At 57.9% G+C, this 25,958-nt stretch overlaps 1 protein-coding gene and 1 long non-coding RNA gene across 3 annotated transcripts in view; one reads left to right on the top strand and one right to left on the bottom strand.

Annotated features, from left to right (window-relative positions):
* CCND1 (cyclin D1) overlaps positions 1–1,763 on the bottom strand; it is an 11,787-nt gene extending 10,024 nt beyond the window's left edge. The window contains exon 1 of one of the 2 annotated variants that reach the window (XM_040466036.1): positions 1,362–1,763. In XM_040466036.1, coding sequence (XP_040321970.1) covers positions 1,362–1,559 — 198 coding nt within the window. In that variant the 5' untranslated portion in view covers positions 1,560–1,763. The remainder of the gene's footprint in view (positions 1–1,361) is intronic. The other variant, XM_040466037.1, reaches the window with a different exon arrangement.
* Positions 1,764–6,821: 5,058 nt separating this feature from the next.
* LOC121023848 (uncharacterized) lies at positions 6,822–7,741 on the top strand. Its single transcript, XR_005787521.1, has 2 exons — positions 6,822–7,171; positions 7,423–7,741. It is a non-coding gene; the product is annotated as an uncharacterized LOC121023848 (long non-coding RNA).
* Positions 7,742–25,958: the final 18,217 nt, after the last annotated feature.

The raw sequence follows: 25,958 nt of genomic DNA, 5'->3' as shown, positions 1-25,958 counted from the left end.
GGCGCGGCGGCCTGGGAAAACACCCAGCGGTCCCGCAACCGCGGTGACCGCGGCGCCCACCCCCGCCGCCCGCCCCCCCGCCCCGCACCCCAGCTCCAGCGACCCCGGCCCGCGTGGGTGCTCCGGGGACCGCCGGGCCGGGGCTCGCTCCAAATGGGGTGCGGGGCCGCGGGGCGGGCCGCGGGGCCGGGCGCCGCGCTCACAGCGCCTGCGAGACACAAAGGTGGCGTCCCAGGCCGCCGCGCCGCATTTCCCCAGACGTCATCTTTTCAAAAAATATTTAAAAATATTAAAAAAATAACTGAGTACATAAAAAACCCCTGAAAATGACCCTCGGGCGGCCCTTTACCCAGGCCGGGGGTCTAGAGCTCGTTGCAGACTCCGGGGAGAGCCCCAGGAATTCAAACTCGGTGGCCCCCCCCTTCCCCCTGGGCGCGGGCGCCGTTTCCCTCTCGCAAGGGCACCACGCCGCACTTTCAAAAATTATTTTAAAATATCTGCGGGTCCCCCGGGCGCCCACCGGAGACCTGAAAATGTGCCCCGGGCCGCCGGCTTGCTCCAGGCAGGTCCCCCAAGCCGAGACCCCTGCAGACCGGGGTCAATCCCCAGCGTCTTGGGGGGCCACGCGACCTTGCAGCTCGGCGTGCTCTCCGGCCCAGGCTGGCCGTGCGGGGCGCCCCGGGACTCGCAGCTTGAACAAAGGGGCCCCTCTTCCCGAGCGGGGTCCCCCCCAAGCTGCCCGCGCTCCGTCCCCGCGCCCCTCCCTCCGGTTCCCGGCGGCCGCGCGGCCCCTCGCGGCGGCCCCAGCGCCTCGCCGGCCGCTCCCCGCCCCCACCCTGCCCCCAATTATTAATAAACACTTTTGCTTTGCAATAAAAGAACAAAGATGGCGCATAATACTGGCACGAGCGGCCCTTGCATACGTGTCCGTGGATATTAATTTAAAAATCAAATCTATGCCCCCTCCCCCTGGAGCAGGCGGCTCGCGGCCGCGCAGAGAGGAGGCGAGGGGGCTCGGGCTCAGGCAGGGGCCACAAAGGGCGCCCAGGCCGCCGGCCCGCACCCTCGAGCCAACTGGGGTGCCCCTGGCATTGGCTTTCCCCGAAGGGGACCCCTCCCCGACCGCTCCACCCCCACCCCCCGCCAGGATAGGGAATCTCAATCGACCCCACCCCCACCTCCTCCCCGTTCAAAAAATACCCACAATATCTATATATTGTGAAAATGCGGTTCCTAGCAACACCCCGGCAAACTTCAAAGTTGAGGTGGGAGAGAAGGGAGGGAGACGAGCGGCAAAGAAATGTGGGTTTGGGCAACAAGTTGCAGGAAAGGTCCTAAGAAAGCGGCCCGAAGCCCCGCACCTCCAGCATCCAGGTGGCCACGATCTTCCGCATGGACGGCAGGATCTCCTTCTGCACACACTTGAAGTAGGACACCGAGGGCGCGCAGGTCTCCTCCGCCTTGAGCATGGCCCGCAGCACCCGGTCGTTGAGGAGGTTGGCATCGGGGTACGCCCGGCGGATGGTCTCCACCTCGCAGCATAAGAGTTGGTGTGCCATGGCTGGGGCTCTGCTGGGCGGCCTGGGGACGGCGGTGGGTCCCGGGTCGGTCCGCGCTCGGCTTTAGCTCCCGCTGTCCCGCGCTCCCTCGAGCTCGTCTGCCCCTCGCCGGAGCGCGCGGACGCTGCTGCTCGCTGCTACTGCGCCGACAGCCCTCTGGAGGCTCCAGGACTTTGCAACTTCCAACAAAACTCCCCTGTAGTCCGTGTGACGTTACTGTTGTTAAGCAGAGATCAAAGCCGGGCAGAGAATGGGAGCGGGCGGGGGGGAGGGGGGGCGGGCGCAGGGGGAGGGGGCGCGGGCTCCGAGCGCCGGGGAGCGGAGAGGGGCAGAGCCCAAAAGCCATCCCGGAGGCGCCGCGCCTGCCCCGCGGCGGAGTTGCCCCCGAAGCCTGGTTTTCATAGAAATGCAAATCGCCCGAGGCTGCCTTTCTCCCCGCCGGGGAAGAGGGGTGCAAGGGTGTCTGCCCTCCCCGGTGGGTCCCCTGGGATTTGGGGAGTGGGTGGAGGTGGCTTTGCAGGGGGGACAACGGGGGGGGGTGGGCCACACGCAGCCAGGGGAGAGCGCATGGTGGGGGGGGGGACTCTGGGGCCCGGCGACACCCTATACACGAGCCGGGAGAATGGGCGCATTTCCGAAAACGCCACGAGGGCACCCACGGGCGGACAGGCGGCCAAGGAATCTCAGCGTCTGCATCTTCTTTCATTTTCATTAACACGTGTAAATTTCAGGAACCATTTAACATTCAGGGACGCGGAGCAGAGTCCGCGACCCTGGTGGAGGCTTCATTCCCCGCGCGAGGGGGGGTCGTTGCAAATGCCCGAAGGGGTATCCCTAAACCCTAAAGGGATTTCAGCCTAGCATGAGCTCGCTCAAAAAATAAAATAAATAAAATAAATGCCCGAAAATTCCAGCAGCAGCCCAAGATGGTGGCCAGCATTTCCTTCATCCTGTCCTCCTCGCCTGGGGGATCTGCGAGTTGGCTCCCTACCTTGACCAGTACATCCTTTTAGGGATCCCCAATCTCCCCAGCCCCCCACCCCCGTCCCGGCAATTTAACAGCTAGAAAAACACCCTGGATGGAAGGCTGCGAAAACTAGTTGTCTCTGTCCTGCCTCATTTTTTAATTAAAAATAAATTAAATCGTTGGAAATATTAGTCGCGTCTCTGTGACAAGACCACCAGAAGCTTCCTAATCGGTTTTGCTGGGGGGTTTGGACACCTCTGCACCTTTTACAATCAGCCCCGGGCTGCATTCGTGAGCCTGTGGGGGGATGGCAGGGGCTGGCAAAAATTAGAACAATTCCAAGTTAAAGAAATGGGTGTACTGATCTGGTTTTAAACAAAATCTATACGTATTTGTGGTTATACCAGAGGGAACCCAATGTTATCGCTAAACTAAGAGATATACAAAAGAACACAGAAAAGTGGTCTTAAAAAAGTTTTTAAGATTTAGTCTTCTTCGGTTGCTTTTTTTTTTTTTTTTTTTTTTAAATAAAAGGACATTTTGCCCTGTCTTAACTTTTAAAAAAAGTTTTTACACTACCTGCCCCCACTTAAGAAAACTTCATTTACTTCCCTCTGGACATAGTGGAGCGTCATCAAACCGTCGTATCCTCTTAGCAGTAAAGGCTCAAAAAATACGGATGAAAAAGCCCCCTCCCCTTCGCCAAGGGCACACGCAGCAAGACAGGACACCCCCCCCCCGGCGGGGGGGGGGCTGATTCTTCCCGCTCCCCCTCCCCCGCCGGGTATTAGGGTTACGAATATTCCGGGTCCAGGAGGGTAATTACCCCCGGCTCACGCCTCGTAAGCGGTGGGTGGCCCGGGCGGGGAGCGCCCACCGCCGTGTTCCCCCTCCCCGGGCACCCACGCTCAACTTCGCCCCGGGCACGCCGGTGCCTCGCAGCAGCAGCCCGCGCACGAGGGCGGCCCGACTGCTTTTTCATTCATAAAATCCCGACCGGGCGGCTGCCCCGATGATTTATGGGGCTGCGCGCTCTCACCGGGCCGCTTCTGCCCCGGGGGGCGAGGGGACCGAGCCCCGCGAGCGCCTCGGTCCGGTCCGGCCCGGGGCGGCGGGCGACGGCGAGGGGCAGCGGGTCATAAAGAGGCTCGCTCACTACGGCTAAACGGGCTCCGGGTCCGGGAGGGAGCTTCCCCCTAACCCGGGAGAAAGACAGAGGAAACTGGAATTAGCATGAGCCAATGGGGGCGCGGCGCTGTTACTAGGCGGACCGGGCAGATCTCGACTAGGAACTTCGTTGATTTCCCCGCTCAGGGACGGGCGCAAAAGTGCAAGCCCGGCCGGCGAGCGTGAAGAGCCGTCCAGGAACCCGCGGGGGAGGCGCAGGAATTTGGGGCCTGGCGCGGAACGCCAGCGGCCCAGCCCCCACCCCGGGGAGCCCAGAAACGCGTCCCTGGGGCTGCAGAGGGGGCCGACAGCTCCGGGCCCTTAAGGGTGGCCGCTTCTAGGAGAGCCGAGGGCGCGTTTTTATTTTAATGTGTGTGTGTGTGTGTGTGTGTCCCAAAGAGAAAAGCAACTTAAAAAAAAAAAAAAAACAAAACACTTTTCTGTTGCAGTTTAATTTTGCACTGCCTTTAAAAAACCCCACCACGAAGCAGGAACTGCGAGTCCTGGGCTCATTTAAAGTGCTCTGCGTTTATTTCTCGGTGACTATTTGGAGACAAAGGGCCAGCGGCCCAATCGGGAAGGCACTACGTTGGTTGGAAAGAAAAGGCCAAAGTAACCGAAATCACCTTCCCGCTTTCCTGGCCCCCTCGCTCACCACCCCCAGGGGAGACGGCGGCCGCGGTGGATCTTCGGCCCCGAGAGGGCGAATTCCGCGGCCGGCGCGTTTGCCACCGTCCCTGGCTGTGGGAACCTTCATTCAGCGGGGGAAGGGAGCGCGTTCATTCAGGAACCGGCCCGCCGCGGCGCCGACCCCTGGACGCACTGCGGCTGCGCGCCGGCCCGCGGTGGGGCTTTGGGGAGGGGGGTGCGAGGCCCAGTGGAGCTCTTCCCCCGGCCTCGACCTCCCGCAGCCGCCCACCCCACACAGGACCCGAGCTGGCGCACCCAGGTGGGGTCACCTGCAGCCGCATACCTGGCGGCAACTTGAAAGGACCTGGCTCCAGCTCCGCGAGTTTTCCATTGTTAAGCCCTTAAGTCGCTCTGGAAAACGCTTCCGAATGCTGGCCACGGGGTCCCCCGGCGCGGGGGCTCCCCTTCCCCCACCCTGCTCGCCTCGGGCGCGCCCGGAGGTCCACGTGCCTGCCGCAGTGGCTCCGCCTGGGCTCTGCGGTGCCCACCCGGGCGCTCCAAAGCTGCGGGGCGTGCCGGGACGAACTCCGGCTCCGGCGCCCACCTGGGGACGGTCCCACGTTGGGAACGGGGGCAGCCGCACCTCCCACCGTCCCAAGCCGCCCATGTGCGTTTCAGCCCCTGAGAGTTAATTCCAGCCCCACACGGACTAACCCCCTACCCGAGTCCCGGTCGTCCGCCTGGCGGGATGCGGGGACGGGGCACTCCGCTCCCAGCTCTGAGGGCTGTGGGCACGATGTGCCCGGAGTTAAAGGGCAAACCCCAACAGGTGTGGGAGTGGTGGCTCACAACGCCCCCGGTTTCCCTAGGAAGAAGGTGCAGTCTTAGGGGTGAAAGAAGAATCCAACGCCTTGAACTTCGTCCCTCAAAACGCATCGCCTGGTGTCCTGAGCTATTGTATGAAACCCCAAAGTTCGCTAGGAATTCCCTGGACTCTTGCTTGGCTCAGGCCCCTGGCCGGTCTCTAGCCAAGTGTCGCGGAGTGGGAGCCCAGACCGAGCAGATAACCACCTCCAACCGAGGTAAAGAAATCGGTTGGGGGGCGGGGGTAATGACCTAGGAGGCCAAGACGTGTCCGCGTGTCCCGGGGCCGGGCAGGGCCAAGGCCTACCCGAGGTGGAGCAGACCCCGCCCCTGACCAGGGCGCGGAGCGCCGCTGCGGCGACTCGCGGGGGCGCCGCGGAAGCAAGAGGGGTGGCTCATCCGCGCCGGACCTTCCCGGACGAGGACCCGCACTGATACCCTTGTGGACTCCCGCGTGCTCCCGCCCCGCCCGGGAAGGGCTGGCCGCCCCCTCATTCGCCTTGGAGGACTTGTCACTCGCTCCCCAACCCCGCGCTTTCCCGGAGACCGTGTTGGGGGAGGACCCCACATCCTCGTGCCTGCTTCTTTGTGCCCTTGGGATGCCCCAAAGCGTTCCCAGCCTTCGCTTTGGCCTTGGGGGTGGGTGGAGGGATGGCCGGGGTCTTTATTATGGGGAACCTCCGAGTTCTGGGGCTCCAGACACTTGCCAGGAGGGGAAAGGGAAGGACAATTTTTTTTTCCAGGTGCGCAAATTGGGGTTGCACGCCCAACGCCCAGCACCCCTGCTCTTGGGTCCCTTGGCCTCGCGCCGTGAGGGCCGGGGGCGGATCGCGGGTCTGGACCCTCTGGGGAGTTCTGGGCACGCGGAGTCCGAGGGGCCCAAAGGGCCGCGGTCTAACACCAAACCCCGCCGGGGTGCTTGCGCGGGGTTCGACCTACTCCCGCGAGTCCTGGGCGATCGGCGGGGGGCCGGGGTGCGGTCCGATTGGGGAGAGATGGGAGGCGAGAGCGCGCTCCCGGGAACCTGGGCCTTGGCTCCGGAGCAGCTCAGGGCCGCGCCGCGCATTCCGCACATTCCCGCCCGGCCTCGGTTCCGCCGCCACGTGGTTGCTCTGCGCGCCGCGCTTACCGTAGGGCTTGGAGAAGGCGCGCATCCGCGGCCCCGGAGCGCGTGCAGACCTCCCAGGGTGCGGGGCGCGGAGGCCAGTTCCAGCCACCCTACCCAGCAGCCCTCGCCTCTCTCTCCTCTGCATAGATCGCTTTTTTGTTGTTTGTTGTTTTTTGTGTTTTTAAACGTAACGAGTTGTACTGCTGGAGTGGTGACATACTCATTTGTAAAGGCGGGCCGGAAGAGTCTCAGGCCCCACTGCTATTTGTAATTGGGTGACTGTCCATCTGAGGAACACGACCGAACCAGACGAGTGCCTTCCCAGCGGTGACAAAGCTCGTCAGAGGAGCTGCGGCGGCTTCGGATCCTTTTCGCCTCCTTTTCCTTCTTCAAACTCAGTGGGTGGCTCAGTCGATTGGGAAGCTGGGAGGAGCTTAGCCCATAGGGAAAAGCCCAATAAGCTGGCTATAACTTTTTTTTTTTTTGTAAAGTCCTTAAGGGTCTTTTTCTGAGGATCGGTTCCAGATAAAGAGTCCAGCGCATCCCTGGATCCTGAGCAGAAGACCTTGACGGGCAGGATGCCTGCCTCTGCCTCCTGGGTCCCACTGGAACCCATAGGACTGGGGCTAGGCTGAGGTCCCTCCCCCCTGCTGGGAGGGGTGAGAGGGCCCCAGATAGCGCCACCTCCCCCAATCCCCAGTGGACAGATGGCTCTCCCCACAATCACCAAAGGGGGGATGGGGGTGGGAGGGAAAGGCTGTCCCCCTCCCCCCCCAAAATGTGATGCATGCCCATTTTTGCCTAGGACCTACTGCAAAATTTGGAGAGCCATCCTTCACTCACGTACCTGTCCTCATTCCACGCTTCTCCTGCAAGGTACCCCACCCCCAAGCTCATTGCTGTCGTGCATTTCACCTTCCAAACAAACCTCAGAAACACACTTGGTGGGTGGGGAAACTGAGGCACCTTATCCAGCCTCATGCGGCCGGCAGCGTGTCTATGCCCTTAGCCTGCACCTCCCTCGGTGTCGTGGGCACCGTCAGAACAATTTCAGGGGCCTTTGAAGCCGATAAGGATAATAATCTACCTTTTCAAGAATTCATGCAAAGCCGAGCCCTTTTTTCAAGATATCAGGAAGCTTGCAGCCACGTTTGCGAAGCGGCCAAGCCCGTCACCCACATGCATCTGCCAGGAGCCGTGCGGTCTTGGGGAAACCCCTGTCTTCATGTGTAAAATGGGGTATGGCCTCACTCTTCCCAAGGCCACGGAGCAGAGCGATTAAGGTAATATGTGTGAAGCAGTGAGCAGCCCGGCCTGGCCTGGTGTATGTCAAGGCCTGTTAAATGTATTCATTCATGTATTTGTTCTTGTGCAGAAGGAAGGCCATGTGGTGCGTGGTGTATGTGGAATTGATTAAACATCTCCGTTTACATTCAGAAAGAGGATTTAAAAATGACTCTCTAGTCTGTAACTTGCTTTTACTTGCTGAGTTCTCCTGAGCTGGCCGCGGACAGGAGACCTAAATCCTAGAATGCATTTTTAAATTGAAGAGAAGTCGAGCCGTGTTAATCTTCCCTCCTTCCTTCTCACCCTGGCAAAGGAGTAGACAAGCTTACTTAAAAAGGAAGCGCGTCCATCAGGGGCACAAGCGGCCATACAAGACCAAAGGATATAAAGTGGGGGGGGGGGGGGCCCCGGTTCTGCTGGGTCCAAGAGGGCCGGTCCCGCAAGGCACTGCTCAGGTCTCTGGATGAACAGGGCTTGTGCCTGACATCCCTTTGCGTAAAAAGATCCACTCTCTACTCAAGGGGAAGTGGGGAGGCAATCACAAGTGACATTGGCCAAAGACGTGGGTCAACGTGATGCGGCTAGAAGCCGAGAGGCACAAGTGTAACGAGCCGGGAGGCTGACCGCGTCAGCCCACGGCTGGAGCACCGCCTGCCCACGGGGAGGATGGAGAGGGTCAAGGAGCCTGGCTTAAACATTTAAGTGTAGTTGGAGCTTCTAGAGGAGAGAGGGCCCCTGGGCCTGCCCGCCTGGCGGGGGGGGGGGGGTGGGATTCCTGTGCCCCCAGGACTCTGGGTATTTATTGCCCTTTGCGCCTTTGGACTGAGCTGCCTGGTTTCCTTCTGACCCAGAGAGAAGGCTGGAAGTACCAGCTGGAGAGCTTTCAGGCAAAATGCAACGTTAGATGCAGCCGACAGCTGACGTCCCACCGGCTCCCAGGGCCTTCCCGGCTCCCTTCCCTCTCCTGCTTCAGTACTGAGCATGTAGGACGCCCTCAGCAAGGAGCACCTTGCCCGGGAGGGGTCTGTCCTTGACCCAGAGGGATGCGCTGACCTTTAGTCCTCATGCTGGGGGCGGGGGACCGACTCCTGGGCAGCCTCGTGACTTGGGAGCCTGTAGAGAGAGGTGGGAGATGGGGAGACGTGGAGGGTCTTAGGCTGGGTCCTAAGTCCGTGGCGGGGAGGGGGGTGTGGGGATTAGGACCCTGAGCCGGGTGTGGAATAAAGACCTCGGTATTACATCCAGCCCCATGGTGCTTCCTTAGCCGACCATCCACAGAATATTTACCAATACCAGAGAGAAGGGGTGGGGTAGGGTGGGCCAGCTGAGTCCTCAGCCTCTACCTTCAGCCTCAACCCTCCCTTGGCCTTGGAGAGACCGCTGTTACAAAGGGCCACCCACCGGGGGCCTTAAAATGACGGACATTTGTTCCGTCACGGCCTGGAGGCCAGTGTCCCAAATCAAGAAGCAGGGCCATGCTCCCCCCAGAGGCTCCGGGGGAGGCTCCTTCCTGCCTCTTTCAGCCTCTGGGGGCTTCAGGTGTCCCTGGGCTGGTGGCTGAACCCCTCCAGCCTCTGCCTCTGTCTTCCTGTGGCCACTCTTCTGTGTTCCCTCTTCCTCTCTTATAAGGACACTTCCTTGGATTTAGGACCCACACGGATAACCCGAGATGATATCATCTCAAGATCCTTCACTTGGTTACATCTGCAAAGACCTTTTCTTTCTTTTTTTTTTTTTTTTTCCCAAATAAGGTCAGATTCGCAGGCTCTGGTGGTGGGGAGGTAGACATGTCTTTTTGGGGGGCACCGTTTAACCCGCTAGGGCTGGGGAGAGGGAGAAACAGGGGGTGTGCTTTGTGGCCGCTTAGAATAGACAGTCACATCCTTGTGTTTGCCAAGGACTTGGTTTGAGTCAGGCCTTCTTAACTGTTTGGGGGCAGGGAGACAGACCTCAAACATGACTGAGTCACAGTCTCTGTCCTCCAGGGGCTTTCCATGGACACCTGAGATATAGTGCCTGGAAATTGCTTCTGAGTGAGAGTTCATGGCCAAATTGGCAGGTGCCTTCTGCAGGCCACCACTGTCCTCTCCGGACATAGAAGTACCGAGCATTCTGATTGCCATTTGCATTCAGACGGGGGCGAAGAGAAAGGCTTCACCCAAGAATGAGGAAGGGCACAGAATGAACAGGCAAGGAGGCAGGAGAGAATGTTCTAGATGTTTGAACAGCACAGAGAAAACCCTAAGGGAGAAAAGTGCAGGGTATTCTCTTCCCTCAAAAGCAAAGAGTCTCGGGGGCCTGGGTGGCCTCGACTGGTTGGGCGTCCGGCTTCGGCTCAGGTCACGATCTCGAGGTCTGTGGGTTTGAGCCCCAGCTCGGGCTCTGTGCTGACAGCTCAGAGCCTGGAGCCTGCTTCGGATTCTGTGTCTCCCTCTCTGCCTCTCCCCTGCTTGTGCTCTGTCTCTCTCTCTGTCTCAAAAATAAACATTAAAAAAAAATTACCCCCTTTACCCCCATTTTACAGATGAGGAAATCGAGGCCGGCAGACTCATGTGGCCATGGCGGAGCTGGGATGCCTCCTGGCTCTGTCTGACTCTAAAATCCAGGAGAAAGAGGCACATCACAAAGCACCTAGAATCGCGAGGTTCACTTTTTTTAAAAACAGCTTTATTGAGATATAATTTACGTAGCGTAAAGTTCACTCATTTAAAGTGTACAAGCCAGTGGTGTTCAGTCTATTCCCAGAGTTGTGCAGCCGTCACCAAGATCTCATTGTAGGACATTTTTGTCACCCCCCCAAAGAAGCCTTGTGCCCACATGGTGGTCCTCGGGTTTTTCCTTCACCCCCCCTCCTCTGTCAGAATCATGCCCTCCTGAGTGCCCGTGAGCAAGGTTTCGTGTGGTTTCTAGTGCCTCTTGTGTAGCGGGGCTCATCCTGAGCGCACCTCCGGTTGGGGGTCGGTTCCCCGGGCGTTAGCTCTCTGGGACCCAGGAGACCCGAGACAGACCTGGACACTTTGAGAGAGGATCTCTCAACCATTTGCCGCCTCCTGCCTCACCCTTGTCCCTGCTTCCATATTTCCTCCTTTTCCTTCCGCAGGGAGCTCAGAGCGTCTGGAACCACAGACATTTATAAGGAATGTTTTTGGCTGTGACTTAAGAGCCTCTGTAGGATCAGCTCCTAAGTAGCTGTGCGTCCTAAGTAGCCTTGCGTCCTAAGTAGCCGTGCATCCTATGTAGCTGTGCGTCCTAAGTAGCCGTGCGTCCTATGTAGCCGTGCGTCCTAAGTAGCCATGCGTCCTAAGTAGCCGTGCGTCCTAAGTAGCCGTGCGTCCTAAGTAGCCGTGCGTCCTATGTAGCCGGGCGTCCTAAGTAGCCATGCGTCCTATGTAGCCATGCGTCCTAAGTAGCCGTGCGTCCTATGTAGCCGTGCGTCCTAAGTAGCCGTGCGTCCATCCATGCCCTGTGAAGCTGGAGGGGAGGGTAGACATTGCCAGGAACCCTGGCACAGGCATCTGTGTTGCCTCGGCTCTGATTCTCACCGACTCAACCCGCACCTTTAGCGTCCCAGACGTAACCCAGGAGGTCAACCTGAAAAAGAGAAAATAATCTTAGGGACCTCTGTTCAGAACAGGCACCATCCCCACTGTCAAGGAGCGTGGATAAGTGGACCTACCCACAGGGGCCGCGTGAGTCCCGTAACAGGGCAGTGGCCGATGGCGGGGGAGCAGGAAGGAAGAAACCAGGGAACCTCCTGCGAACTCGCCCGAGGGTGATTGCGGGTGTGTATGAGTTACCTACTGCTGTGTAACGAATCAGCCCGGCACCCAGCAACGTACAACAGCCGGCACTTTCTTGAGCAGTGGCTGAAGGTCAGGAAGCCGGGAGACGCCTGGTCAAGCGGCCTGGCTCCAGGTGCCTCGTGAGGCTGCAGTGAGGTGTCCGCGGGGCTGCCTCACCTCCTGGTCCTCACACACGGCTCGGAAACGGAGACAGCCCAAAACAGAGGCTGCAGCCTTTCGCGGCCTCATTGGAAAAGTGGAATGCTATCGCTCCGCCACATGCTGTTGGTCACGTAGACCGGTCCTGGAGCACTGTGGGGGGGGGGGGGGCGCTGCACAGGGACGTGAATGACGCAGGAGACCATTCCGGAGGCTCGTGGACCCGGGTGGGGTTTCCAGGTTGAGGAAGTGCGGGCATAGGGGCACAGGTGGGGACAGAGCCGTGGGTGCCGTGGGAGACGTTGAGTTGTGCCTGGTCTAGGTGCGGCTTAAGCTGATTGTTTCCCGCACGAATCCCACAACTTTGTCCTTGTCAGGTGCACATGCAAGTGCGGGGCTGTGTCTGTTCTGTCCCTGAGGTCACGGGGTCTGGTGACAGGGCCCGGGCCGGGGCAGTCATCCACAGAGTCGTGGTGGGGACGGTACAGAGTCCTCGCGGGGCAGGACGTGGGGCGTGTCTTACTTCCCCCTATTCCTGCCTGTTTTCTGCCTCTGGGTTTCCTTTTCTACCTAAATCCGTCAGCGCTGGTGTTTGTTGATTGCCACAAAACCCGACGAGCCGGGCACCAGCACTGAGAGCGCTCGCGTCCGGCGGGACCCGCGGCTCCCCTGCCACGTATGTGCCTGTGAGAGTCACCCTTGAGGCGAGCTCGTGTCCGATAACCGGGGGGGGGGGGGGGGCAGGAAGAACTTCGGGTGTATTCGGAGGATGAGAGAACATTAAGGGGAAAAAGCAAGATACAAACATATCCAGGCATCACTAGCTCAACTGTAGGACAGACACGGCTGGTTCGAAGGACGTAGGACGAGACGGGAGGAGCTGAGACTTGGGGGGGGGGGAGGGGGGATGGGAACGATGTTTTCCCCTTCCGTCTATATTTTAGTTTAGTTTTATGTTCTTTTTTGTTTTTCTGTTTAGGTAGCGCATGACTTTTGTTTGTTTATTTATTTGAAAGAGAGAGGACGCAAGTGAGGGAGGGGCAGAGAGAGGGAGAGAGAATCCCACAAGGGGGAGAGAGAGAGAGAGAGGAGTGGAGCTCACCCAAAACAGGGCTTGTGTCTTACTCGAAGCGGGGCTCGAGCTCTCCCGACGTGGGACTCGAACTCACGAACCGTGAGATCATGACCCGAGCCCCGCAGGTGCCCTTACTTTTATATTCTGTGTGCTTTCCATCCACTGTATTCTCGTATGAACAAATATTATTTTAGAAACGAGAAAAAGGAAGCCAACCAGAAACAACTGCAAAGATACTCGGGCGTTTTCCAGCAACCGCCCGCCCCGCCGGTCCCCCCGTGGTTGTCCTTGGAACCCCTGAACCAGACCCTGTAGTTCACCAGGCAGTAACCACATGGGGATCCTTTCCATCTCGGATGAGCGGCCCCGGCCCCAGTCATCAGCTCGGGAGAATCCTAAATTCTCAGGACAAATTCTTCCAGCGGATGAAGGAGTGGGAGGCTGGTGTTAGGTAGAGTTTAGTCGGCCCCAGGGTAGACACTTTGTAAATGCGAGGCCAGGCCTTCCCAGCGCCGGGTGGTGACCACTTAGGAGCAGGGGAGGCCTGGACTCTGCCTCCTAGGATGCCAGGCGTGGGCCGAAAGCAGGAGGGGTGCAAACGGGAACCACCAGATGCAGCCTAAAATGTGCCATGCTCTCTCTCTCTCTGGCCACCTGGGCTGGGGCGGGAAGAGGGGCCATCTTTCCTGAGTAAACTTAAAAAAAAAATGGGGCTCCTGGGAAGCTCCGTCGGTTGAACGTCTCACTCTTGGTTTCGGCTCAGGTCACGACCTCACGGTTCGTGAGTTCAAAGCCCTGCATGTGGCTCTGTGCTGACAGTGCAGAGTCTGCTTGGGATTCTGTCTCTCCCTCTCTCTGCCCCTCCCCTGCTTGTGCTCTCTCTCTCTCTCAAAATAAATAAAAACTAAAACCGAAACAGAGCACCCACAATGCCGCTTTCATTAGCGCCCCCCAAGAGTGAAACACTTAGGTATTAAGTCCAACGAGACACGTACAAGATGTACCCGGCGAAACGCATGGAGCTCTGATGAGCGAAATCAAAGATCTGACCAGATGAGGAGAGATTCCCGTCCACGCCTGGGAAGACCACCGGTCAAGCTATCGGCTCTTCCCAGCTTGGTGTGCAGGTTCGAAGCAGTTACGATCCAGCTCCCGGCGCGTTATTCTGCGGACGTTGGCACACTGATGCTACAACTTCCTTGGAGACGCGAAAGACGCAGGACAGCCAGCTCAGTGCCGAAGCAGGACCCTCCAGAGGCCCATGTTCCTCAACTTCAAGACTGACCATAAAGCCGGCCCGTAGAGTAGAGCCCCGGTTGTGACCATCGTCCCCGGGTCTGTGTACCTGCCCCCTTCCCCCACCCGCCCTGCCTGCCGCCCTTGAGCACTCTGCCTCATGATGTCACTCTCCGGGCGGGTGCCCTCGGCGGCTGCCCAACCCCCTCCCCCGCCCAGAAGATGTTCTACAATCACCAGCCCGGCCCTCCCAGGAGCCCACGGAAGGGAGAGCCCCCCACGAGCCTGGCCTCCAGGGAAGACCTCTCCTGGGAGCCTTTGGAGTCTGGAAAAGCGAGCTCTGGGCTTTGACACAGAGGCGGGCTGAGGCCTGGGGATCCGTCTGCCAAGGAGGCTCTCGGAAATCGCAAGAGCCCAGGGGCTCCTGGCCTCCGGGGTCCCCTCGACGACGTGCCCCGCACCGGAGCACCAGGGCCCCAGGACGGTCCCAGGCCGACCTTGGCGGGGCGGGGGAGGCGTTGCTGGCCCCCGTCCGGGGCCCTCCGCGTGGGCGTTTGTCGTGGGACCCCGGCTTGCGAGGCACAAACCCTCGTCGCAGGAGTGCGGGGAGGAAAGTACAGGGAGGCTGCCCCGGGGAACTTTGCAAAATTGGGAAAGTGAGTGTGTTCCCCGTAGCAGAGCGCGTTGGGCCGTCCCCTCGCCCCTGATTAAGGGGAACTGGTGTTTGTGGGGGCGTTCAGCAAGAGGCCTCTGATTGGGAGACAATTTTGTGGCTTCGGCCTGTAATTTGGATTCGAGGGATTGGGCACAGTTAATGTGATAAACTTGCAAACCTCCGCCTGGGACCAGACGCCGCCCGCACAGGGGGCCATCAAAGCTGGCGGTGCAAAGGCTCTGCTCCTGGGGCCGCGGCCGGCCGGGGAGGCTGGGCCCTCTCATGGCTGGCTTTGAAAATCCGGGAAGACAAGCCATCGGTCTCGTTCACCGCCGAGATGGAAATGCACGCCGCTGTCGGCTTTCGTTTCTGTTAGATGTGGGTGTTCGAGATTATCCGCGTCCTCAACTGTAAACTTTTTGAGGCAGACGGGAACCGTCCTTAGCCCACCTGGGGGCCTGGCACGCTCTCGGGCTTCGCACAGCTATGCTGGACCAGAGAAGGAAGGAAGGAAGGGTTAGAAGATGTGTGTTTGGCTTGAATAGCGACGGCTACGGGCCCGTCCAGGTCGGGTGTTTGCCCCAAGAGATCTTCCTGATGGTCAGGGTCATCTGAATGTCACCAGGAACACAAGGGCTCTTTGTGGCTAGTGACCACATCAGTACATTTCTCCTGCTTCCTGAATCACCGAGGTTGGGCCACGGAGAAGACAGACAGACGCTGAGCGTCTGTGTGCGCGTGTGTTAAATGTTGTGGGAGGCTGACGGAGACACGGATGGGAGTGGGGAGAGGGAGGGGGTGGGGGTGGGGTGGAGGAGTCAGTAGCCACCTGTGGGACCCCCTCGCTGTCCCTTCAGGCTCCCCGGACCTGCGTTCCCCACCGTCGCCCTCGAGAACATACATTCATTCTACGCTGGCACCTGTATAGTTTCCGATGGTCTGGTTTTATACCTGTGTATCTTTGGTTCGGCTCCCCCTGCCTCCCATGTGACCAAAGTGGGGTCAGTTCCCGGCTCCCCTCCATCTGGCCGGGGGGAGGGCAGGAATTTGCCGGCAGGCACCCTTACCAGTACACAGAAGGCAGACAAGCCAGCAGCCCAGGAGACTCCAAGAGACGCGAATGAGCTTCTACGGTGCAACTTTCTGGTCCCGACTCAAAGTCAGATCTAATCAGGGGCCGGTCGGTTAGCTGAGCTGACACTATCGATGGGGAAGCTGGCTCTGTTTCTTCCCCTTCCTAAAGGTTAACAAAGATACGCAAACATCTAGGGCTAAGTATACCTTCCGGTGTGACTTCAGCAGGGCATGTGATTTTTGGTAACATCTCTGGACCCGATGATAATGGAGTCCAAGTTGGTTTTCCCAGTTAAACGGGGACCCTGAGCGATGGCAACCAGGCGAGCGGGGCTCCAGTGACGGACCACCACGCTCTCCTGCCCGACTCTGCACAGTGCCTTCAAGAAGAAATAGAAAGAGCCTGCTTCTCTACCTGGCCAACCGGAGGGGGCCTACCTTTTACTAACTACAGCTGAACTGGGTAAGCTTTCCTACGCTGGGGTAAATTCAGGTGGCTTCAAAGTTTGCACTCTTAGAAATAACATCCTTGTACAAAACACGTCTCTTTTGCTCCGTCTGATTTCCAGCGGTCTCGTGAGACTGCCCTGTGAGGCGTTCATCAAGTTACCGTAAAAAGATCGGGAGATGAGGGGCGCCTGGGTGACTCAGTCGGTCGGTTAAGCATCCGACTTCGGCCCAGGTCGTGATCTCACGGCTTGTGGGTTTGAGCCTCGAGTGGGGCTTTGTGCTGACAGCTCAGAGCCCGGAGCCTGCTTCTGCTTCTGTGTCTCCCTCTCTCTCTCTCTGCACCTCTCCTACTTGGGCTTGGTGTCTCTCTCTCTCAAAAATAAATAAACATTAAAAAAAATTTAAAAAAAGATTCTGAGATCAAATTCATTGGGTCAATCCCAGCTGCTCTTGGAGATTCTCTGTGCGAAAAGGCACTGAGAAGTCCTGCAGCGCGGAGGCATGCTTGCTTGTGACCAGGACGCTTTTTGTGTCACATCTGCTGACATCCTTCGTCAGGCTTCCAAAAGTCTTGCTTGGGAAACACTGCCTCGGAGCATATTTTCGAAAGTCACGTAAAAGAGTACAAATAGCTTGTCTTTTCTCCTCAGTGGGACGAAAAGGGCGGTCAGAGTACTCGCCAGACAGAAGCAGATTGTGGTGGGCACTGTCGGTGTGTGTGTGTGGGGGGGGCGCTGATTTCCCGCGGCTCCCTCACCCCAGGGCCCTACCACTTTGTTTCTTTTCGGCTGGATTAACAGCCGCGATCGTGACACTTCCATCTTGTTCAGCGTTCTTTAATTGCCAGTGAAGAATCTTTGAAGTTTTCCACATGCCTGTTTGTTATCTGAATCTTCTGGTGTAGACGTTGTATTTCCTTCTTCTTTGGCCGCTTATTGAGTTGAGACTGGATGTCCATCTCGTATATTTTGTAGTGACGGTTCCTTCACAGACCTGGAGGGTTCACCATATTTATCTATGTTTATTCCTCACATTCCACACCCTTGCCCTAACTCTTTTTTGCATTTCATCACTCAAGAATACGGTTATAGAAGGAGCTCATTTTTTAAATTTAATTTACATCCAAGTTAGTTAGCATCTAGGGCAACCATGATTTCCGGAGTAGATTCCTTAGTGCCCCTGACCCACTTAGCCCATCCCGCCCCACACCCCCTCCAGTAACCCTCTGTTCTCCATATTTAAGGGTCTCTTCTGTTTTGTCCCTCTCCCTGTTTTTATATTATTTTTGCTTCCCTTCCCTTGTGTTCATCTGTTCTGTGTCTTAAAGTCCTCATATGAGTCAAGTCATATATTTGTCTTTCTCTGACTAATTTCACTTAGCGTAATACCCTCCAGTTCCATCCACGTAGTTGCGAATGGCAAGATTTCATTCTTTTTGATTGCCGAGTAATACTCCATTGTATCTATATACCGCACCTTTATCCATTCATCCATCGATGGACATTTGGGCTCTTTCCATACCGTGGCTGTTGTCGATAGCGCTGCTGTAACCATGGGGGTGCGTGTGCCCCTTCGAAACAGCCCACCTGTATCCCTTGGATAAATGCCTCGTGGTGCGATTGCTGGGTCGTAGGGTAGTTCTACTTTTAGTTTTTGGAGGAACCTCCGTACTATTTTCCAGCGTGGCTGCACCAGCTTGCACTCCCACCAGCAGTGCAAAAGAGACCCTCTCTGTCCGCATCCTCGCCCACATCTGTCGTTCCCTGAGTTGCTCCTGTGAGCCATTCTGACCGGTGTCAGGTGGTGTCTCACCGTGGTTTTGATTTGTATTTTCCTGATGATGAGTGATGTGGAGCATTTTTTCATGTGTCGGTCGGCCATCTGGATGTCTTCCTTGGAGAAGTGTCTATTCATGTCTTTTGCCCATTTCTTCTCTGGATTATTTTTTGGGTGTTGAGTTTGATAACTTCTTTATAGATTTTGGATACTAACCCTTTATCTGATATGTTGTTTGCAAATACCTTCTCCCATTCTGTCGGTTGCCTTTCAGTTTTGCTGATTTTTTCCTTCGCTGTGCAGAAGCTTTTGATTTTGATGAGGTCCCAATAGTTCATTTTTGTTTCTGTTTCCCTTGCTTCCGGAGACGTGTTGAGTAAGAAGTTGCTGTGTCCAAGATCAGAGAGGTTTTTGCCTGCTTTCTCCTCAAGGATTTTGATGGCTTCCTGTCTTACATTGAGGTCTTTCATCCATTTCGAGTTTATTTTTGTGCCTGGTGTAAGAAAGTGGTCCGGGTTCATTCTTCTGCGTGTCGCTGTCCAGTTTTCCCAGCACCACTTGCTGAAGAGACCGCCTTTATTCCATTGGATATTCCTTCCTGCTTTGTCAAAGATTAGTTGGCCATGTGTTTGTGGGTCCACTTCTGGGTTCTCTATTCTGTTCCATGGATCCGAGTGTCTGTTCTTGTGTCAGTACCATACTGTCTTGATGATGACAGCTTTGTGATACGGCTTGAAGTCGGAGAAGTTCATTTTTAAAAAACATATTCGAGCCCTTCCGTCTTGTCTCCAATGAAATACTTCTATTTCTTTTCTCAGAATTTGCTTCTTTTACATGGATGGGAAAAACGCTATTCTGTGTTCCTTTAAGCTTGTTAGAATAAATCTGAGAAAATAAAATATTCCCAACATACAAGTAATACATGTTTATAATGGAAAACAAAAATAAGAAAAAAGAGAGAGAGAGAGAGAGAGCACTTGTAATATCACCGCCCAGATCCATTGGCCATACTTTTTTGTAGCTCTTCTCAGACTTTTCTCAGGGCTTATATACGAGTGTAGAAATCTTTCAAACTTTAATTTCTTCCAGTGAGCACACCCATGTACATGCACACACCCTTCTCCCTCCCGCTGCTTCAAGGGGAATCTTGGAATTTCAAGGGCAATTGTAGAGCTCACCACGAATGGATCGTATTCCTAAAAATACCGGTGAAAAAGCTCCGGGCTTCAGTAAATCTGATGGTGTGCAGGGCAACGGGCTCGTTGGGAAGAGCAGCCCCCGACTCGTGGTTTTTGCCGATTGATCTCTGTGGTGTAAACTGACCCCCCACCCCAAACCCTGCCGAGTTCAAGCTCTGAATGACCTTCAGGAGGGCTTGTGAATTTCCTGGATTGTTTTTTAGCCATCAGCTCTCCCCTGTCGGCAGGGACGGGCTCATCACCGTTACTGTTTCTTCTGCTCTGCCGTTGAATAAGCATTTTGCATTCCCCGCGTAAACAGAGACGCAGTTATTTGATTTTTAGTTGCTCTCGAAATCTCTTTTAGGTTACAGGCACATTCTAGTTGCGTGATGTGTCCGTAAGGCACGGCTGATACACGGGAAGATGCCATCGTCTTCCCGAATTGGTTTACGAGGCTCTGGTCTTAGGAAAGGGTTGAAACGGCTCAAGGAAGGGCGGGTGAGGCTCAGGTCTGCATCGGGGTGGGAACGGCAGCCAGAACCACAGGCGGCTGGACCTGGTAGGCGAGACGGGGGCTTTGTTGAGAGGGGGGCATTCTGAGAGGGGAAAGGCCCTTGCCCTGTCCCCCTACGGCACCCAGGAAAGTGGCAGGCACCCGACAGGTTGGCTCTGAAGGCCAGGCTCGGGGTTGGAGAAGGGGGTCTGGCGGGACTCAGGTCATCGGATCCCCGTGTCCATACCGGGCGTGGCAGGATAGAGCTCCCCGTCAGATGGCCAGCGAGGCCAGCTGGCGGGTGACCCAGATGGCCCAAAGGTCAGGAGCGTCCGTCCCATCCCAGGATCGTGTGAGCGGATCACCCCGGCTTGACCTGTCCAGCCAGGACTTGGCCCGGGACCCCACGTTCCTGTGTGGTGCCGCCATTTTACATCTGCCCGGGCCACCTGTGTGTCCAGACTCCTGACACCGCCCCCCACCTCCCCACCTGCAGCCTCCCCGTTGGGGCGGGTCCTCCTCCCATCCCTCCAGCTCCAGCAAAAAGTTGGCGGTCAACCTTGGCCCACGTTTCCACTCACGCCCACGTCTAGGCCAGCGGCAAGGCCTTTCCGCCTCGCTGCCCAAGTCGGTCTAGACCCTGGCCACCCCTCACCCCTCCCCTGCTGTTCTTCTTCCCGAGCCGCCACGGCCTCTGGGCCGGATCATGGTGATGTGGGGGGCGCCCCCGCCCACCCCCACCCTGCGCAGCTCCTCGGTCGCCGAGTCAGGCTGCGTCCCGCTGTGGGAACAAAATCACCACCCTCGCTGTCGGAGACAGCAAAGCCTTCTTGCTCGTTTGTCGAGTGGGTCAGCGAGGGGCTCAGCTCCGGGCCGTCCCAGGGGCCCAGGCACGACTGTCTCAGACGAGGTGGCGGGTCACGGAGCCAGAGGGGGCACGTAGCTGACCAAGCGCGCTCTGGCTTTGAAAGTGCCCGTTCGGGAGGGACACTGCTTTTGCAGACACTTCACTGGTCTCCAAGTGCAGTCCTGTCCCGTGCCTGGAGGGAGACAGGGCTGGAGCATTTGTGGCTGGCTCCAATCCCCCTGCAGCCTCTGCAAGCGGTTCCCCATGTCGCTGAGAGGAAAGCCAGAGTCCTCCAATGCCCCCAGGTCCTGTCCTTCTTCACCCTTCCTGCTCTCCCTGTGATTTCCTGTGGCCCAGCCTCCTGGCAGGTCTCCCGGCACATCAGACAGGCCCCTGCCTCAGGACCTTTGCACTGGCTGCTCCCCCAGCTCTCAGCACAGCTGGCTCTCTCATGGACTTTGAACTCTCCAGATGTGACCTTCTCAGTGCAGCCTTCCCTGCCCAGAGCACCCCTCTGCCCAGCATGTGCCGCACCCTCGCCTCTTCTTTTCTCTGGGATGCATTGCTCTTTGACATGCTCTGCAAGTCGCTTATTTGTGTGTGCACTTGGATGTGAGCTCCGCGGGGCAGGACCCGGGTCCGTCCAGGGCCCCCCCTGGTCTCCTCCTGTATCCCAGAGCCGTGACTGGCTCCGGGGAGTCGTTCTCTGCCTGACTGCTAGAGGGACGAATGCACTGAGTACTGAGTACTGAGTACTGAGTACATCAGGGATTTTACTAAGTGATACATTTCACGTGTGTCTTCAAGAAGTAGCCCCGCCTCGAATATCATTCCTGAGACTGGATTTCTTGCCCCCGTGGGTTCGAAGTGAGACCCGCATTTGATGTGGAGGGAACTCGTGGCCCAGAAAGGAATGCTGGGGAGCAGCTGGAGAGTGCCAAGGCTTGCGAGCCAGGAGATGAGGGAAGGCCACGCGGGGCCCACGGAGAGCCCTGGGCTGGGCTGTCACGAGCCTGCTGGTCCTCAGGACGGGGGACATTTTAAAGCTCGAGAGGCCGCTGGACGGCCGCCTTCTCGCCGCATGCTCACACGGCGGAGAGAGAGAGCGAGCGAGCTCTCGCCTCCCTCTTACGAGGGTGCGAATCCTGTCTCGGGGCCCTCCCACCTTCGTGATCTCACCTGACCTTAACCGCCGCCCACAGACCCAGCTCCAAGCACCACACATGGGGGGGGGGGGGGATGGACTTCAACGCAGGGATTTCAGGGGGACACAGACTCTCAGTCCACAGCAGTCCACTTGAGCTCACGTGGCTCAGTGGTACTGGGAGGTCCCCTCCTCACCCAGGGGCTCCGTTCTGGGCTACGGGTGGGAGACATGCGGAGACAGACCACCCAGCAGTTGAGGGCTGGCAGTGTTAGGTGCCCCCCCCCCCCATGCCTCCTGGCCCCTCGGGAATTTGGTTATCATCTCGTGGCTTCTGCAGACCAGCATCGAGGCATCTCCGAATCTGGGAAGCCAGCCTGTCCGTCTGTCCCCCTGTAAGTGGCGAGGCGGGGCCTCCCCAGGCACAGGGCAAAAATCACGGTTCAGGAACTGAAAATAAGGTGGTGAACAGTAATGTAGAAGGCTGTGCACGGAGCAAGACTTAAAACAAGAAAAAAGAGAAAGAAACAAAAAACCAGCTCGTAAAAATCTGTTTTAAACACCTCAGCGGAAGTCATTGCTTTAAAATACTCGCATTGTTCCTAAGTTCACTAAAAACTTTATTAACTTAATTATTGCCGCCCCCCCCCCACTCTTAGTTTTGCTCTCAATACAAATATCTAAACGACTTTTTTGGACGTTCCCAAATCAAGCCTTTCATCTTCCCGGGGCAAATGTCACCTGCCGATTTGCCAATGGGCTTGTTTTTGGTCAACAGACCGCAGCACTCGATGATGCTCGGCAGAGTTTCTGTTTGTGCCCCGCTTCCAGGCCCTCTGGAAGAGGCTTGGGCAGAAATTCAAATAAGGCTTTTTATTTATTTGGTTTTTTCATTGATCGAGGGTATGTGTCGTGGGGGAGCCGCGAGGGGAGACAGCAAGCTTCTTCGTCCTGTCTTAGAGCTTGCATCGCTTCGAAGGTTGCAAGGCAGGGGGAGCTTGGTGTGGCCGTCCCGGGGGGCCTCCCCGCTCTACGGCTGGACCTGGGACCTCAGAGGGGCGTGTGCATGTCTGCTGCCCTCTCTCAGCCCGCTCGGGGTCCCTTCTGATGCCCCCAGCCCTTCTCCCCCTCTCCCGTGCCACCTGCCGCAGTCCCCGGCAACCCGGGTCAGGCCCTCGCCTCCGAGCTACCCAGCATCTCCCGCGCCGGGCTGGGTGGGGGACCATTTGCTTTCCCTGCCGGGAGTTTTGGCCAAGTGGGGACGGGCTCCCATGCAGACCATCACAAAACAACGGGCCACGATCAAGAGGTGGAGGCCGTGCTTGGCGGAGAGGGCAGGTCAGTTTGGGGGATGAGGATATCCTGTGAGTGTCGTCAGAACCTTCGGGAGGGTCAGAGTTCCTTGGGGGGAGGGGTGGGAAGGGCACGGTAGGTAGAGTAGGAGGCACGACCTCGAGGGGTGGGCTGAGCCGGAGCTGGGAAGGGGAGGGGGCACCAGACCAGGGAGCTTGGGTTTCTTTCAGGGATGCTGAGGGGACACCCAGCGTTCTGGGGCGAACTTCTTACGGGGTGAACGGGGCTGAAGACAGGAAGTCCTGTCGGGGGGGGGGGGCGGGGAGGGATTCTGACTCCACAATAGAAGGCCGGGCTCCTGGGCCCGTTTGGCTTGGCCCCCTCTCTGAATCCTCATGGGAAGATCCCTCTCCTCAAACAGTAAAACGAGAACCTTCTTGAGGAGAGGAGTGTCGGGGCACCCGGGTGGCTCAGTCGGTTAAGCATCTGACCTCGGCTTGGGTCACGATCCCACGGTTCGTGGGTTTGAGCCCCACGTGGGGCTCTGTGCCAATGGCTGGGAACCTGGAGCCTGCTTGGGATTCTGGGTCTCCCTGTCTCCCTGCCCCTCCCCCGCCCTCTCTCCCAACAATAAACAAACATTAAAAAATTTAAAAGAAAGGAGAGGAGTGTCTCATTGGCTCCGTGCCCTTCCCCAGGAGGGACTGTCTCTGCGTATCCAGCTGGCCTCTGTTAGCCGCCGTCGGTTCCGGGGACCCCACGTGCCAACGCATCGTGCCACTGTCACGATGCTAAAGTAAAGCAGAGCCCTGTCCCGTGCAGGCACCTTTCCGTGCCCGGTGTCTTTCCAGCTGGCCAAGTGCCCCCTGAGCGCCAAGGCGTGAGGCCGTGGCCTCCCTGACACGACCACCCACGAACACAATGGCGGCGGCACAGCCCTTCCGGGTCAGGGGTCCCTCACCTGGGGTCTGTGGACTTGGAGGGGATCTTCGTTTCCGCCAACCCCCGGCTGCTCGTGGGTATTTTGAAGGCGGGCGGCGGTGACGCGGCGGAGTGTCTTTGCGGCCGATAGAAACCACGGACGGCTTCACCCCACGGTGGTTGCAGACGTGTCGTTTTTTGCTCGGGACCCCTCGAAATCATACAAGTTTCTCGACCTGCCGCTGGGTTTTATTCGAGGTGTCGGCAAAGCAGAGCAGTTTCTAGATCACGCGTTAATTGGGAGAAAAGTCTTTGGTTGGCTGCCTTGGGTGCAGTGCGGTTCGCCTCGTTTGTCATCCCGCACGTTTTGTGTTCGGCATTTACCAGCAACGTTCTGAGCTTTCCAGAGAATTCAACGCCGCCCAAGAGTCCACGCTGCAGAAAAAGGCTCGGAGCCCCTGCCCTGGTTATCTCTTGGCTCCTTACTAAGGAGTGAGACGTGTAGACCTGAGCCCTGGAGTCAGAAGCCTTCCAGGTGATTCTGTGTGGGTGTGAGTGCGGAGGAGGACATGATTGCTAGGATGAACACATTTAAAAACGTTGTGGAGGGGCGCCTGGGGGGCTCCGTCTGCTCAGCGTCCGATTTCGGCTCAGGTCACGATCTCGCGGTCCGTGAGTTCGAGCCCCGCGTCGGGCTCTGTGCCGACAGCTCGGAGCCTGGAGCCTGTTTCAGATTCTCTCTCCCCACCTCCTCTGCCCCTACCCTCCCCCTCTCAAAAATAAATAAACATCTTTTAAAAATGTCATGGAGAGACACGAATAGCCCACGCCCCTGAGAATACGCCCCAGGCCATCTGCTCACGGCGGACAGGGGACAGGTTCACCTGGGCCTTGCCCATTGGGCCACCTCACCCTCATCCGCCTATCCAGACGTTTCCTATCCTTCGAAGCCCTGCTGGGCCTCGCCTCCTTCAGGAAGGCTGCCTGGAGTCGTGGCCAGGCCCAGCTCCCATGGTGGAGGGATGCCCAGGGCTCTGCCCACTCACTGCTGGTCCCGCCGGAGGCTCACGGGGGGTGGTGGGTCTCCCCACCCCCACCGGCTGGCCTGGCCGGTGAACCCTTGGGAAGGGATCCTGCTCGGAGGGAGTCCCAGCGCCCACCCCTCTGCCGGATGCAGGCAGTGCAGGAATACCCTGGCGACAGGTTCGGGAAGAGACCGCCCATCGTCCCGGGAGAGTGGGGAAAGCCAGGAAACAATGGGTCTCCGGGCACTTGCTTACCGGGCTGTGCAGGCTCCGCCTCCCTCTCCACCGGTGTTGCCGGGCCCCTCGGCCTCACTCACCGTCGCTGAGCCGGTCACGTCCAGTGACCGTGGGAAGTGTCAAGCGGCTATGAGCAAGGACAGGGCGTCCCACTGTGAATACCCTGGAACCCCCGGATCTCCCTGAGGCCCCCCAGACCCTGTGAGGTTCCCCCAGAACCCCCAGACTTCGTGGTCCCCCAGATTCTCCTGGCCCACCCAGACCCCTGAGGCCCCCCACAGACCCCTCGAGGACCCCAGCTCCCAGATGCTCCCCAGACCCTCAGGGCCCCCCCCGGCCCCCTTCCTGGGCAGGTGGTTAGGATCGGCCTGGCTGGGGGACCCTTGCCATCCATAAGCCCCCCAGCCAGGGTCTTCTCCGGCCAAGTGGGGCTTCCCTCTGCCTTCAGCCACGTCCTCTGGTGGTCGGCACTTTTTCTGGGCCAGTGCGGAGCAGAAACGCGGCAGGGGATCTGGGGCCCCACGAGCTGGCTTTGAACTTGAGCCCCGTCCCTGCTGCACTGTTGCCAGCTCTCTGGGCCTCACTTCTCCACCCGTGGAAGTGGCCAAAGGTGGTGAGCCCGCAGTGTGTGAGCCTCAAGGGCTGAGCTCAGGACAGGTGCATCCGTGATTCCCCTGTGAGCACCGGGGTCCTGCCTCTGGTCCTGCACGTGGACACCAGTAGAGAGATCTGTCGGAGCCAGAGCTGTTCTGCTCCCAGGTCCCCTCTTTCTGTTCCCTTCTAGGGCAGCAGGCGGAGAACTCACAGCTTCCCTGCCGCCCTGGGTGTCCAAGTAGGTTTCTTTTTGTTTTTAACATTTATTTATTTTTGAGAGACAGAGTACAAGCGGGGGAAGGGCAGAGAGAGAGGGAGACGCAGAATCCCAAGCAGGCTCCAGGCTCCGAGCTGTCAGCACAGAGCCCGACGTGGGGCTCGAACCCACGAACCGCGAAATCATGACCTGAGCCAAAGTCAGACTCTTAACTGAC

This window comes from Herpailurus yagouaroundi, unplaced genomic scaffold, assembly GCF_014898765.1.
Source record: "Herpailurus yagouaroundi ecotype Mexico unplaced genomic scaffold, PumYag 569, whole genome shotgun sequence".
Taxonomy (NCBI): domain Eukaryota; kingdom Metazoa; phylum Chordata; class Mammalia; order Carnivora; family Felidae; genus Herpailurus; species Herpailurus yagouaroundi.
The sequence above is the reverse complement of the archived record's forward strand: the minus strand, read 5'-3'. Positions and strand labels throughout refer to the sequence as shown.